This window comes from Watersipora subatra, chromosome 11 (genome assembly GCF_963576615.1).
Source record: "Watersipora subatra chromosome 11, tzWatSuba1.1, whole genome shotgun sequence".
NCBI classification, from domain to species: Eukaryota; Metazoa; Bryozoa; class Gymnolaemata; order Cheilostomatida; family Watersiporidae; genus Watersipora; species Watersipora subatra.
The window spans coordinates 15,434,086-15,451,193 of record NC_088718.1 but is presented as its reverse complement, the minus strand read 5'-3'; the positions used below and the strand labels follow the sequence as shown (position 1 = coordinate 15,451,193).

The 17,108-nt window shown below is 35.9% G+C and overlaps 1 protein-coding gene across 1 annotated transcript in view; it reads left to right on the top strand.

The window, feature by feature from the left end:
- Positions 1-5,833: 5,833 nt before the first annotated feature.
- The window catches only part of LOC137408836 (monocarboxylate transporter 12-like), a 28,653-nt gene continuing 17,378 nt past the window's right edge, over positions 5,834-17,108 (top strand). The window contains exons 1-5 of the mRNA XM_068095417.1: positions 5,834-6,003; positions 7,925-8,074; positions 8,445-8,588; positions 11,405-11,587; positions 14,138-14,301. Coding sequence (XP_067951518.1) covers positions 5,943-6,003; positions 7,925-8,074; positions 8,445-8,588; positions 11,405-11,587; positions 14,138-14,301 — 702 coding nt within the window. The 5' untranslated portion in view covers positions 5,834-5,942. The remainder of the gene's footprint in view (positions 6,004-7,924; positions 8,075-8,444; positions 8,589-11,404; positions 11,588-14,137; positions 14,302-17,108) is intronic.

The window sequence follows — 17,108 nt, the reverse complement described above, 5'->3', positions numbered from 1 at the left end:
CTGTTTTCACCACGATTCAATCTCACATCAACGGGTTGGTAAACCAACACTCCACCAACTGCGCCAATCAACCAACTTGCCATATTTGGGAATAATTGTTCTTTTAGTTATTACACCTGACAATCTCTCAGGGCGTGCAGGACTGCCAGGTTACTAGTGTAAAATAAAATGTCTTAGTTAGGTGAGAAAAGTTCCAATTTTTACTAAATACATGGTAGAACTTGTGGCCAATGGAAAAAGGCTATTTATTATTGATGCTCTTTGTGAGATAAAATACAATAAATATAGTGGTCTATATAGTTAGTAGTTACACCTAGTTAGTAGAGCAATGTTACTACAAGTTAGATGGCATTCTATTAATAATATGAACATGAAAAAAGACAAAGACATTCACCTGCTTCCTTGTCTCATTTTGGTTTATGCAGCGAAAACTTAACAACCTTCACGCATCAGGTGCTGTAATATGAATTAAGAAATATTTTTAACAGAGAGATGGCTACAGCTGTTGAAGTGACTCAATACAACGTATGACATAAGATCCTACAAACTTGCAAATAGTAAAGGTAATGAATAAATAGTCATTCGAACTAGAAGAATTCATAGAATTCTGCATAATTATGAAAAAACACTTGCACTGAGTAATTCAGCAAACAAAAGCAGTAAAAGTTGAGGCTGTTAAGTGATCATAGTTAAGAGTTGTAGTCCTTTAGATATTGGTGATGACTTTGGTGTGAGGTGTTGCTGCATAATGTGATTCAACTTGAATGTTTCTCAAGTCATGACACAAACGTGTGTCACAACTATGAGTCAGTTATACAACAGATATGATAAAAGTAACTCAGTTGTACAACAGATATGATAGAAGTAGCTCAGTTATATAACAGATATGATAGAAGTAACTCTGTTATAAACAGATGTAATAGAAGTAACTCAGTTATATAATAGATGTAATAGAAGTACCTCAGTTATATAACAGATGTAATAGAAGTAACTCAGTTATATAACAGATGTAATAGAAGTAACTCAGTTATAAAATAGATGTAATAGAAGTAACTCAGTTATATAATTGATGTAATAGAAGTAACTCAGTTATATAACAGATGTAATAGAAGTAACTCAGTTATATAAAAGATGTAATAGAAGTAACTCAATTATATAATAGATGCAATAGAAGTAACTCAGTTATATGACAGATGTAATTGAAGTAACTCAGTTATATGATAGATGTAATAGAAGCAACTCAGTTATATAATTGATGTAATAGAAGTAACTCAGTTATATAACAGATGTAATAGAAGTAACTCAGTTATATAATAGATGTAATAGAAGTAACTCAATTATATAATAGATGCAATAGAAGTAACTCAGTTATGTGATAGATGTAATTGAAGTAACTCAGTTATATAATAGATGTAATAGAAGTAACTCAATTATAAAGTATAGCTTAATTGGGTCATCTTGATGATTGCTGTTTTTACTAGCATCTCACCTAGTTGTTTATTCTAAGCCGAGTTCTTCAAACAGGATGTCACGGTGATTGTCACCAGTGAAGTCAGGCCGCATACTATGCATACATTAACACTTACTAGCTTTAGGAGTTTAGGTGCTCATGAATAAGCGGATGAGAGAATTTGTCAACAATAGACATCATGAATAGCCGAGACCTTTACAGAACAAGTAAAGAAGCCTAATAGCACTTAACTAAACAAGTAGTCGGGAGATATGAAGGATGGCCTTTAAGAACAGGCAGGATTAACTTGTGCTACAGCCACATTAACTTACCTGAAGATGTCATTAACTTACCTGAAGATGTCATTAACTTACCTGAAGATGTCATTAACTTACCTGAAGATGACATTAACTTACCTGAAGATGTCATTAACTTACCTGAAAATGTCATTAACTTACCTGAAGATGTCATTAACTTACCTGAAGATGTCATTAACTTACCTGAAGATGTTATTAACTTACCTGAAGATGTCATTGTACAAACTCATCTTTACACACGAAAACCCTCCCTATGTAACTGGCTCAAAGTACCTGCTACAACTCTTCGGTTTAAACACTCACCTGCTACAAATCCTCGGTTTAAACACTTACTTGCTACAACTCCTCGGTTTAAACACTTACCTGCTACAACTCTTCGGCTTAAACACTTTCCGCGGCCAACTCTCCATAACTCACAATTTTGCTAATTAAAAAATTACACCACTTTGGGTTATGCTAAGAAAGGCTTTAAAAATTCCCATTTTAATGGTGTTTTACTTTTACTTTGTTTTTTTTTCTTCTTCAAGTTTTTCTTCATCTTAGGAGACTATTAGTAAAGTATTTTATTAAGCGACACATTTTTATCATTAATTTATTTGATAAATGTTTCTACTTTGCGATACATGCTATTGTTTCTAAAACAAAAAGAAGTAAGGTGTTTGTACAGTTGTTTTCCCTAAGTGACTCCGTTGATGATAAGTACAGGTAAATAAGAGTATATTTACACGTTTTTATATTTCCAGGTGCATAAAAACATCACATCAAATCGCAGCTTTCGATGCACTATTTTCGAGTTGACAAATTGTTGCTTTTGATTGCTATTTTTTTTATATTTATGTTCCATATTTTTATTGCAATAAGCAGACAACCCTGCAAGTTCTAGTGCGGCCATTTATTAAGTTCGCTCGCAGTCGCTGAGAACCAGCCTAATCTTTGCCAATAACGCTGAAGCTAAAGTTGTCTGCAGATAACTATTTAATTCTGGATTATACTTTTATTTTATCTATTATTATAGTCAATTGGTATTCTTACTCGCTTTATTTATCTGTATTTACTGCAACTGTATTTACTGTACTTACTTGTTGCAACTGTGTCATTATGTGCTTATTATCATTGTCGTACCACTCAGAACACATATTTATCTGTAACTATGGCTTGTATCACTGGAATGTACTCCCTTCTTCACTCGTATGATCATAGACTATATGCGTATGCATATAAACCTGCGTATAGACTGTAAGCGTATTAACCTTCTTTGTCTTGTCTCATAGATTGAATGTTTGCGCGCTATAGTGATACAAGTTCTATATTAAAAATGAAATTTTACAAAATTTTTGTAGATTTTATCAAAAAGTGTTGGGACTTTTTTTATTATTGGCGATAGTTTTTGATGTTTGATGTCTGATTACCAGATGTTGTAGAATTAAAACATCAACAAAACTTGATCGCGGTTAAAATGTTCAGAGACAAATACATTGGAAAGACGCTAGTAGTTGATATCGTTTCTATCGATGGTATGGGCTAATGTGTTCAACTTGCGGCATTGCGTGTCTTTATTCAGTCAGTCTCTTCGTAACTATAGACTTTTGCTTGATATGAGCTTATCAACCGCGAACAAGTTTGGTTGATTTCAATCTTTAAGTATCCTGGCAGTGAGCTCATCTCAAACATCAAAATCAATTGCAAATGATAGAAAAAGGCTGATACTTTCTAATAACGTCTACTAAACCTTTGTAGGTTCTATGTCATAACTCCGAGTTGGATTACTACAGAATATTAACACAACACAGTAACAATTAGCTAAACAATTTACTTTCATTTGTGTTAGCTATTAGCGTTTCAAATAGGTTGCCATTTGAATATTTTGATACATTTTTATACTCAAGATTAGATTTATCTCCCTTGTATGTAATTTGGTCAATGATGCACGCAAGAGATGATAACTACTGTTGGATTCAAATTGTCGCAGCAACAGAGCAACAGTTTTGCAATGACTGTTTACAGTTTGCAGGGATAAGTAAATGTCTGCTCAAAATATTTCAGTGGTTTCAGATGATCAGATCAGATAAGATTGTTCTCACTGAGAGCCTCTAAAGGCAAAAAGATGTGAGAACTCAGTTTCAAGAACCTTCTTTTTTTTATTTAATGTTTTTTTTATATATTTATTTATTTATTTACATATATACAAGTACAAATCTCTCTAGTTGAATCAAAGAAACTAAACATCTGCACACACGACGTCCCCTCGAAGATCCCTAGTTGTTTTTGGTCAAAAGGAGTGAAAATATTGCCCTGATGTTATAGATGGTATGTACAATTCCTTATTTTGTCTTGTATCGTGTGAGTTATTGGGAAGAGTAAAAGTGTTTTGAATAACCCTGGAACTCAACACTTTGCAATATAGTTTTATTTGGGCATCCCTTTTACGTTCCTGTAATGATTTTATGTTAGTGCTTTCCCCTTAATTGTGAAAAGTTCACTGGTGGTCTTATGTGGTAAAAAAATTTCAGACATTTATTTGAGATTTTCTCGATCTTCCTCATATCTTTTTTTAAATGTGGATCGTCCCGCACCTGGCAAGCATATTCAAGGCCTGATCAAACCAGAGTCTTTTATGCCATTAATCTTGTCTTAGTGTCAGCTGTTTTAAGAACTCTATGTAACATTCCTACTAGTCTGTTAGCTTTTGATGTAATTTTATCAACAAATGTGTTTTCCCATTTTAATTTACTACTCAGCTCAACTCTAAATATAGATTAGAGTCAACATTTGTTAACTTTATATTACCCTGTATGTAAATAGTAGTCTTGTTGAGATTTCAGTTCACCATTGGAAAGAACTGAACACTTTGAAGGATTAAAAGAAAGTTGCCAGATGCGGGACCATTCCTCGAGAGTCATTAAATCTTCGTTTAAAACTGCACTCTCACTTCTTAAACTGTACACAATGGCATCATCTGCAAACAGACGACATTCCGATGCTATTTTGCCTGGCAAGTCATTCACATAAACAAGAAACAGAGCAGACCCTCAACTGATCCCTGAGGGACCTTAGAGAGAACATCACAAAACTGTGATTCAACACCTTCCACTGAAACAAATTGATTCCTACTAATTAAAATATTTCTAATCCATGATATAAATATAGGGCGAACGCTAAGTCTTTTTAACTTAAATAGCAATTTCCGATGATTTACTGAATCAAAGGCCTTTGGAAAGTCCAGTATCAAAACATCTGTGATATGTTTCCCTTTATTTAAAGCTAAATCATTGAAAGTATGGATCAGTTGTGTCTCACATGAACTGTTTTTACGGAAACCATACTGAAAGTCACACAATATTTTGTTTTTATCAAAAAATTGATGAATTTTGGAAGCTATCATGTGTTCCAGTAACTTGCAAGTAATACAAGTCAATGAGACAGGCCTGTAATTGTTTGGCTGCTTTCTATCGCCCTTTTTAAAAATTGGTTTCACCTTGGCAAGCTTCCATATATCCGGAAGAGAGCTCGAGGTCAGAGAGTACTTAAATATTTCAGTTAATGCGTGAACAATACAAGCAAAAAAAGTCTAGAAGTATGCCGGTTAGATTGTCTGGACTACATGATTTAGCAACTTTAATGTCAGTGAGAACTTTCAGAACACCTTCATTTTTTATTTTAAAAACAGAATCATCTATATCATATTTCTCAGTCAGTTGGCAAAGGTTTATCGTCGTCAACAACAAACACTGACTGAAAAAAGCAGTTAAACTTTGATGTAGATTCATTTAAAGTTAGGTTGGGTATAACATCACAACCGTTGCTCTTAGCTTTTTTAAGGTGTCTGTAAAACATGAGAGATCCTTTTAAAAATTGTTAAGGTGAAGTTATCTTCTCTTGATCATGAAATTATGACCTAATAGCAGTCAAGTAAAGGCTCTGTTCTAATGGAACCCAGGCTACTTATGACAAAGCATCCTAGTGAGCTGAAAGCTATTACGGTACCTGGATAACAAGGTGATGACAGGATGCAAAAATTGACAAGAGATTATCTCCTGCCAGTAATACATACAAATAGCTCGTGACCTTTTGATCTACCATAGCCATCTACAGCTCTGCCATGCTATTAACTTTGGTCTAGGCCACAGGCAGAGTAAGCTGTGACAGGGAGAAACTATAGGAAGTTAGAAGAGAAAATGAAACAGCAAAGGGGTGAACTACCAATAGATGAAGGATGGGCTTGGGTGATTGTCGCAGGTAAGGTTGGCTCTAGGTGATTGTCGCAGGTAAGGTTGGCTCTGGGTGATTGTCGCAGGTAAGGTTGGCTCTGGGTGATTGTTGCAGGTAAGGTTGGCTCTGGGTGATTGTTGCAGGTAAGGTTGGCTCTGGGTGATTGCCGCAGGTAAACTTAGGGTTGGGTGAATGTGGCAGGTAAGAATAGGCTTGTGTGATTGTCAGTTTGGTGATTGTCGGGGGTAAGGTGACTTTTGGTGATTTGCGCAGGTAAGTCTTCCCTACACATACATTAACTGCACAATTGGAGCCTCGAATCTACGATATTCACAACTAAGAAGTGTTTGTAAAATATGATTGGTAAAAAAAACCAAAAAGATGCTGTTTTTTAAGTTAAAATAGTGGAAATGATCCATTGTATATGTTTATGTGGTTGAACTCGAGTATTGGTAAAAGTATCTGCAGTTTTCTATTGTTTGAGATTGTTTTTGATGCTTGAAATGATCTGTTTGCCAGGATGTTTCAAGATTAAATTTGACAAAACTTGATTGCGGTTGAAGCGCTCAAAAGAAAACTACGTATGTGCCAAAATGACGTCACAAGTTGCGAGCCTGCCTGTGTCTCTTGTTATTAATATCAGTTATTGTGTTCAAGATGCAGCGTTACACGTCTCTATTCTGTCGGTCTCTTTGCTGAAGTGCAACATCATAGTCGCACTTTGGCTTAAATCTGAGCGTTTTAACCACAATCAAGTTTTATTGGTTTTAATCTTAAAGCATCCTGGCAGTCAGATCAACTCAACCAACAAAAACAATCGCAAATGATAAAAAAATACCGATACTTTCTGATACAATGTATTAAAACTTTTTGGAAGTTCATGTTTAAACCATAAACCTCCAACCTAAGGTACTCTATCTGCGACTACCTGACTTATCAAAAACCATAAACCTCCAACCTAAGGTACTCTATCTGCGACTACCTGACTTATCAAAAACCATAAACCTCCAACCTAAGGTACTCTATCTGCGACTACCTGACTTATCAAAAACCATAAACCTCCAACCTAAGGTACTCTATCTGCGACTACTTGACTTATCAAAAACCATAAACCTCCAACCTAAGGTACTCTATCTGCGACTACCTGACTTATCAAAAACCATAAACCTCCAACCTAAGGTACTCTATCTGCGACTACCTGACTTATCAAAAACCATAAACCTCCAACCTAAGGTACTCTATCTGCGACTACTTGACTTATCAAAAACCATAAACCTCCAACCTAAGGTACTCTATCTGCGACTACTTGACTTATCAAAAACCATAAACCTCCAACCTAAGGTACTCTATCTGCGACTACTTGACTTATCAAAAACCATAAACCTCCAACCTAAGGTACTCTATCTGCGACTACCTGACTTATCAAAAACCATAAACCTCCAACCTAAGGTACTCTATCTGCGACTACTTGACTTATCAAAAACCATAAACCTCCAACCTAAGGTACTCTATCTGCGACTACTTGACTTATCAAAAACCATAAACCTCCAACCTAAGGTACTCTATCTGCGACTACCTGACTTATCAAAAACCATAAACCTCCAACCTAAGGTACTCTATCTGCGACTACCTGACTTATCAAAAACCATAAACCTCCAACCTAAGGTACTCTATCTGCGACTACCTGACTTATCAAAAACCATAAACCTCCAACCTAAGGTACTCTATCTGCGACTACCTGACTTATCAAAAACCATAAACCTCCAACCTAAGGTACTCTATCTGCGACTACCTGACTTATCAAAAACCATAAACCTCCAACCTAAGGTACTCTATCTGCGACTACCTGACTTATCAAAAACCATAAACCTCCAACCTAAGGTACTCTATCTGCGACTACCTGACTTATCAAAACTAGATGCCAGTGGTTTCAGAATTCTCCTTACAGCTGCCTGCTGCTTGTTTGGCCTACAAGCTGGAGGTTTCAAATGTCAAGGAATTTTGCTGGTGGAGTTGGTCGAAAACTTTGAAGGGATTTATTCTACCTCTACGCTGATATGGATTGTTAACTTAAAATACTGTTTGTCTGGACTGACAGGTAAGCGCAATACTATTATTAACTGTTGACCTATAAATGACCTTTGATATATTTAGCATACTATTTATGTATTGTTTTATATGTTTTAATTGGCCAAACGATTCTTTCAAAGTGCCAGAAACAGTTCTAATTATACTGCATAAATACGCAGATGGTCTCATTAACTGAGGCCATCTGACGAAACTGTAACTCTTTTAGCTTGTGTTCCTAAAAACATGTCCTCAAGCCAATGAGCTATTTTTTTCAAAACTCATTTTCTGTGCACTAAAGCTATACCGTTGATAAGCCATAATTAGCAACACCTGGCGCTGTGTCATGTACTTTGATGCTTTGTACATTCATATATTCCTGCCAGAAGTGTTTCTTGTAGCTCCCTTAACAGGATATCTTGTAGTGAAGTTCTCTCACAGGATTGTCGCAATTATTGGAGTTCTGCTCACCTGCACCTCATACATTGGATTAGCCTATGCTCCTAGTTTTCCTGCCATCCTTTTACTCCATAGCATACCTTGTGGTAAGCTAAGCTAGACTTACATTTCATATCACATGTTCCTTGAGTTCATCGCAGCGACACTTCTGTACTATACTGTTAAATATTGTGATATCACATGTTCCTTGTGTTCATCGTAGCGACACTTCTGTACTATACTGTTAAATATTGTGATATCATGTGTTCCTTGGGATCATTGTAGCGACACTTTTGTACTATACTATTAAATATTGTGATATCACATGTTCCTCACGCTCATTGTAGCAACACTTCTGTACTATACTGCTAAATATCGTGCGGCGCTAATTATAGATTAACTGAAAGTCTTGAATGTTTTTCCTTTTTGCATTAATCTGTCATAATAATATGCATGTGGCACGAGCATTGGCAAATATTCACAAATATTTTTTATGAAGTTATCAATCGAATGCCCATCACTGTTAAACTAATGTCCGGCTTATAAAAATGATGTCAGCTTCATTTTACTGCAGAATGAAGCTGACATGGTTTTTAATCTAGTTCCCAATTACTGCATTTCTATGCTTTGAACGGGCTCAGAGAGTTGCTTCTTCTCCTAATCCTATAAACGGTAAAATCTAAATGCATTTGGCACCGTTCTACTTACAATAATTGATACGAAAGCATTCGCTGTAGGAGGACTTTAACATCATAGAAATGCTCACCGCTGATGGTTTTGCACCAAATTTACTCGGCTAATTTCTTCCCAGTGAAGGTAGAAAATTCAGCCCACAGCCACGCGGGTCTCTGCCACAAAATGTTCTACTGCTACTCACTAATATCTCAGCTTGAATTTTTGCTTTACTTGCTAAGGATGGGTTGCTCGTACAGGTTGATCATAGGATTACAAAATGGTTATTTTTTGTGCAACTAGTTGACTACGTATGAATTGAAAAGTGAGCACGACTCGAATGAGAGTCTATTTTAATTGATTTTAGAAATTGATATAGTGCAACCCCGAAACATGAAAATGGTAGGGTGCAAATTCATTAGCAGCCAGCAAATCGGAACCAAATTTCGAGGTCAAATTAGTTTTAATTTTAATCTCCGAGCCTCTCTCGAATGATGGAGGCTCTCTTGTTTTATATGTATTCAGAACTTGTGAAAGCAATATGTATTCAAAACATGTAAAAGCAGTATGTATTCAGAACATGTGAAAGCAATATGTATTCAGAAGATGTAAAAACAATATGTATTCAGAACATGTAAAAGCAATATGTATTCAGAACACGTGAAAGCAATATATATTCAGAACATGTGAAAGCAATATGTATTCAGAACATGTGAAAGCAATATGTATTCAGAACATGTGAAAGCAATATGTATTCAAAACGTGTGAAAGCAATATGTGTTCAGAACGTGTGAAAGCAATATGTATTCAGAACGTGTGAAAGCAATATGTATTCAAAACACGTGAAAGCAATATGTATTCAGAACATGTGAGAGCAATATCTATTCTGAACATGTGAAAGCAATATGTATTCAAAACGTGTGGAAGCAATATGTGTTCACATCATGTAAAAGCAATATGTATTCAGAACATGTAAAAGCAATATGTATTCAGAACATGTGAAAGCAATATGTATTCAGAACATGTAAAAGCAATATGTATTCAGAACACGTAAAAGCAATATGTATTCAGAACACGTGAAAGCAATATGTATTCAGAACACGTGAAAGCAATATGTATTCCGAACATGTAAAAGCAATATGTATTCAGAACACGTGAAAGCAATATGTATTCAGAACATGTAAAAGCAATATGTATTCAAAACATGTGAAAGCAATATGTATTCAGAACATGTGAAAGCAATATGTATTCAGAACATGTGAAATCAATATGTATTCAGAACATGTGAAAGCAATATGTATTCAGAACATGTGAAAGCAATATCTATTCTGAACATGTGAAAGCAATATGTATTCAGAACACGTGAAAGCAATATGTATTCAGAACACGTGAAAGCAATATGTATTCAGAACATGTGAAAGCAATATGCATTCAGAACATATGGTGAAATCAACATGTATTCAGAACATGTGGTTAAATCAATATGTATTCGGAACATCTGAAAGCAATGTGTATTCAGAACATGTGAAAGCAATGTGTATTCAGAACATGTGAAAGCAATATGTTATTGGAAGGTCACTCTAAGAAAAGTTTGACATTTTCAAACAGCGGCAACATATCATAAAACACAATTCGCTTTGTGATCTTTGACTGTTTTCCTGTCGCTTCTCTGCTAACATCTGAACAAAATGTGGTTCTTTGTGGGTGAGTGAAGTCTATGGATTATTTTCATGACTGATAATAATATGACATTTCTATTGATATAAGAAAAAACGAAATTCCAGATTTACATGAAGGCAAGCAGTTTGATAACAAATATACTTGCTTCATCTTTATATTAAATTTTTGCACCCCTACGTTTGCATCCCTTGGAGTTGCCTGACCCTACAACAACAGAACGAAACGCTGCTACTTATGTCTACTAAAATATAACCTAATATTCAAACCAGAACTATCATCACTAAACGAAGGAACGAATTGACATCAACATGCAGGCATGCGCAGAGTTATCTTTTCGAGAATTTTGCAAGCACCACCATTACACCTTGTCATCATGGGAAAACCATCTGTCACAGCCTGACGAGCGCCAAACACGAAACATTGTTGTAGCTGCTGCAAAAATTTTTTATTCAAAAATTTTCTAACATATATCTTTTGTTATATACATGTATAAGATAATCTTTTCCTTTTGTTTAGAAATTTCTGTCTTTACCTCAAACACTAATCACAGGATCACAAGATACTTTTGCAGGTTTAGGAGAAGGAATGATTTTCCTAAGCGCGCTTCTCGTGAGTAACCAGTATTTTGACAAGAAGAAAGCATTGGCTCTGGGAATAATAGCCAGTGGATCTGGTATTGCTGCTATAATTCTCCCTCACATATACAGAGTCCTCTTTGACAACTACAGCTTCAGCGGAGCTTGTTTGTTGCTAGGTACGTTAGCCAACATTAATAGAAAGTACTAACTAATAAGGCTAGTGCCAATAGTACTAGGGTTAATGTATATATATATATATATATATATATATATATATATATATATATATATATATATATATATATATATATATATATATATAATGCATGAGTATATGCTCCCTCACTTCGGTTTGGTTGAGCACTCTGTGAGAGGTGCGGCACTATTAGCCTTTGTGCAAAGCTCATCACTTTTGTGATTTGAGCACTCTGGTGCCAGCACATTGACTTTCTTAAAGTCTGTGAGACAACCTAGTTGTTTTATGGCAGGAAGTCAACTCTCATTGGTAATGGGATTTGTGTCCCTTGCCTAAGCTCTGAGCTGCACTGATGAGGCTTCAATAGCCGAAACAGTACTGTCTGTAGCATGTGTATATATATATATATATGTTGAAGTTGCTTTGTACGTCTGTTCGTCTGTCTGTTCGTCTGTCCAGCTATAGCAATCAAAATCTAGCAATGAAAAACTCGTATCACAAAAGATTTGATCTCGGAACCTTTCGTTCTCAAAGCAACAAGCTAACCCATTAAACTAGATAGGATGGAATAAATTCATTGGGTGATATAAGTCATTATCTGGGTTAAAATACGCATAGCGACTCTGCTTTATGCGCAACGTCACTAAAGCTTGCTCTCATGGTTCTTATTAGTAAGTTCAACAATACAAATACTATCTTACTCAATTTAGCTAATGGCAACAGCATTGCGTGCCACTGTTTATAAGCTGTTTTGTAATGCCTATGCAATGCTGGGCATTCACCTAGTCTTCACTATAATTAAAGCCTCGTCTCTCCGAAGTCATAGTTTGAGGCTGTGAAAAAAGATTGCATCGTGCGGGATTTAAAATTACGGCATTCGGCTTTGTAAAAATTTTGCACTTACTGTCGTCATTCTCTTTGCTTATCGGCTTACCTGATGGTTTCGTTTTCACAGTACGCGAGACAGACAAAGTATTAGTACTGTATATGTCATACTAAGATTGGTAACAATGGTCCTAGAGCTAGTAGCGATGGTCCTAGGGCTAGGAACAATAATCCTATGGCTAAGAACAATAGTCCTAGGGCTAGCAACAATGGTCCTAGAGCTAGTAACAATGGTCCTAGAGCTAGCCGCGATGGTCCTAGAGCTAGGAACAATAATCCTATGGCTAAGAACAATAGTCCTAGGGCTAGCAACAATGGTCCTAGAGCTAGTAACAATGGTCCTAGAGCTAGTAGCGATGGTCCTAGGGCTAGGAACAATAATTCTATGGCTAAGAACAATAGTCCTAGGGCTAGCAACAATGGTCCTAGAGCTAGTAACAATGGTCCTAGAGCTAGTAGCGATGGTCCTAGAGCTAGGAACAATAATCCTATGGCTAAGAACAATAGTCCTAGAGCTAGCAAAAATGGTCCTAGAGCTAGTAACAATGGTCCTAGAGCTAGTAGCGATGGTCTTAGAGCTAGTAACAATGGTCCTAGGATTAGTAGCAATGGTCCTAGGGCTAGGAACAATAATCCTATGGCTAAGAACAATCCTAGGGCTAGGAACAATAGTCCTAGGGCTAGTAATCATAGCATTAGGATTTTGTAAAAACAGCACAAAAGTTGATAGCAATATATAACTTTGACCTCAAAGATGCTATGTTTAAAGAACATGGTTCATAATAATGCCTGAAAAGACTGTTATATAAATATAAGGCTTTGAGTATTTGAAGTTATGAGCCTTTAAGATTCCCATGACCCCTCACATGACCTCACAAGATCTTCTGTAACTGATACACAACTTCTCTCCTGTTTCTTGAGATTTGAATTAGTGAGATCTGATTTAGGATAGCAAGAACATAGTCTAGACAGCTGCCCAGCACCCTAATGTATTTAGAGCTCCACAACTTCGAAAAATCACCGTACGTTTCAATATTGCAAATAGACGATTCCCGATATATCACGATATTATTATTATGTAAAAAACTTGTATAATTTTTTGTATATTTCAACTGTTAAAACCTGTTTTGTGCTAGTAGCAATTAAAAACATATATTTCATGAATTCCCATGTCTGCAAAAGCCTTGAAATGAGCTTTTCGTACGACGAGAAAACGCGTGCGTTTCAGTTCTGGTATCCCTTACTCTGAAAATTCTCAGATATAAGATAAATAATCCTTACACAATTATATTGTTTATATAATTGACGCTATCACTTTAAATGATGGCCATTTTCGAATTATCTACCTTAAAAATCGCAAGCAAGTAAATCACCATTTCACACTCTAATTATATCACGACGACGCTCTATATCTCCAAGTATCACCACTGGCTTTCATCTCTTGTAATTTGCCAGTTCTACGATAGCTCAGTCCTGCTGGCCACATTTAAGCAGGTCGCTTCTATCTTGGCTAGATGAAAGACATTGATATCTTTTTTCCTGTTGATTTGCTGTTGTATTTATGTTTTAATTAGTGATGCAACAAATATTTTTTCAGTTTCGTTGGCTTTTATGCACTTTTCCTTTGCTTCGGCTTAAATTACAGGTGGAGTATACTTGCAGTTGGTTTTACCTGCGTGCTTGTATCGGCCTATATCCTTCTATGCTCGACACTCGCAAAGCAGACAAAACAGGAGTGAGGAAATAAGACTGGCCGAAGAGACAGAGCATCATGGAATAGATTCAACAAGAGTGCATCCTAACTGTACAGTGAGTAGATGTTAATTTAATAACAACCCGTAAACTAGACATCTACCTCATGCCTGTTCAACAGCATGGCTCTGCAGGACACTGGTTTACCTATGTACATGTAAGTACCCTACTATGTAAGTACTCTACTGTGTTCAAAAAATGGTTGATGGACCGACCGTTCATGCTTCATACTACTAAGTCGTGTATAGAGCTTGGTTTGCTGCTCTGTATAAACCAGTGTATTGAGCTTGTGTACAAATATTATATTATAACTACTGACTAATGTACAGATTGTTTATTCTCCCTTAAGTACAAAACCTATTACTACTGACTAATGTACATAGTGTTTATTCTCCCTCAAGTACAAAACCTATTACTACTGACTAATGTACATAGTGTATAGTTTTACCCCTTATCGTGAACAAATCTGATATTACTACTGGCTGATGTACAGAGCTTGTACTTTTACCTCTTACTGTGGGCAAAACCTCTATTTCACTGCTGAATAGTGTACAAAGTGTGTACACTCCCCTTCCTGTGTACAAAACCTATATTATTACTGCTGGCTAGGGTGCAGAACTTAAGTACACTACTTGCCATTTGCCAGGCTTCTGAGTTTTAACAATACGGTGGGTCGTACCTTGACATACGAGCTTAATTATTTCTTGGACTGAACTTGTATGTCAAAGTTCAAATCAAAGTTTTTTTTATAAAATAGCTAAACACAAGTTGAACTGTTCCTATTTTTCGACAAAACCAACAAAAGGAGGATATCACAATGGAGTGATGCACTTCTATTGTTCTAATTGTTCTAATTCAAAACCTGTGCTAGCGAAGAAACAAATACCAATCGTGGTATGCTTGTGGCCTTGACCTGTGGCTATGACCTGCAATAAAATATTGTAAACGATCTGACTCGGTAGCTGAGTCAGCTTTACTTCACTAACAAGGGGGGACGTAGCCTGAATTCCTGATATGCCTTATCTGAGGCCTGCTTGACGTGCCCAAGGGTGGTCAAGTCAGTTCACGATAAGTACCTGGTCGTCAGGCTTACTCTGAAACCAATCCTGTCCTCTAGGTCCCTCTATCAGGCTAGTCTAGACCCACTAGCAGTTCGCTCTAAGACTTGATTTCTTATGCCATGGCACACCTGATCAAGTCTAGATAAAACTGTGGATCAATCCCTAGCCCTATAGAGCCACCCTGGCAGTGCCGTCTGATGCTCAGAATGAGCCTGCTTCTGCAACTGTTGAGCCAACCAGGCAAGCGTTAATAAAAGCAGTTCTGTGAGTTTAACTATGATAACTACGATAACTAAGAACATGTATACACAAAGTCCAGTGGTATCAAGCGCGCCAGTGCAACTCGTGCGCTGGCTTATATAGCGGTCTAAACTCCGCCTACCAGTCTACTTACATCACACAAAAATGCACTGGTTATAATGAGATTGCACACATAGGATAAATATAAGATTACATAATAGGAAAGGAAGTTAAGGCAATTCGATACAGTCAGGCAAGTGCTAATAAGAATATAATAAGTGTAAATAATTGGTATACAATCCCAGTCCTCCACAATATAGTATTATTATGTACAGTACTGTAGATAACTGCAGTTCTTATCTTCAAGACAGAGGGTAGCGGCCCATCGTTGCGTGAAAGGCTTGATGGCAACATTTCAGAGCCAGATGGCCACATGGCATCATATTGGTGTAGCAACGTCGTACGCTACATTTTTACGACGCTGCGTAACAAACTTTAAATTTAACTTGAATGCACTTACTGGTAGCTTACTGTATACACACTTACTATATACACACTTACTATATACACACTTACTATATACACACTTACTATATACACACCTACTATATACACACTTACTATATACGCACTTACTATATACGCACTTACTATATACGCACTTACTATATACACACTTACTATATACACACTTACTATATACACACTTACTATATACACACTTACTATATACACACTTACTATATACACACTTACTATATACACACTTACTATATACACACTTACTATATACACACTTACTATATACACACTTACTATATACACACTTACTATATACACACTTACTATATACACACTTACTATATACACACTTACTATATACACACTTACTATACACACTTACTATATACACACTTACTATATACACACTTACTATATACACACTTACTATATACACACTTACTATATACACACTTGAAAACAAGCTTTAATTTAAATTAAAACTGTTAACTTAATTTTTTAACATTGTTGGATTTAAAATACTAAATGGTTTAACTCCTTCCCACATGACTGATATGTTTCAATTATCTAGTACCAGATATCCACATGATCCTGTTTTGTACTTAGCAAAGATACTTAGATACTGTAGCAAACATGCACTCAATAATTTTATTGCTAACCTTTTTAATATTTTGTAAAAAAAGATGAGATGTATACAAAAGCTTATTGTTTTTGTGTTTCGGTTTGAGAAGTACCTCATGAAACTATTTTTCTTTTTTATTTACTTTTTTGTGGCTTTACATGTACACGCACAACATTTTTTCTATGAAAATGAATATGGACTGCTCAATAAAATTACATATACAGTCAAACATGGATAACTCGAACTTCAAGGGACCGAGCAAAAGTGTTCCAATTATCAGAGCGTTCAAGTTATCAGAGCACTGTCACAAGTCCATATATTTACTTATTTATTAGTAGATACATGTACATATACAAACTATAATATAAATCAAAAGCACAAATGGCTTGTTTCAAATTAAATGCTTCTAATGTGAAGTT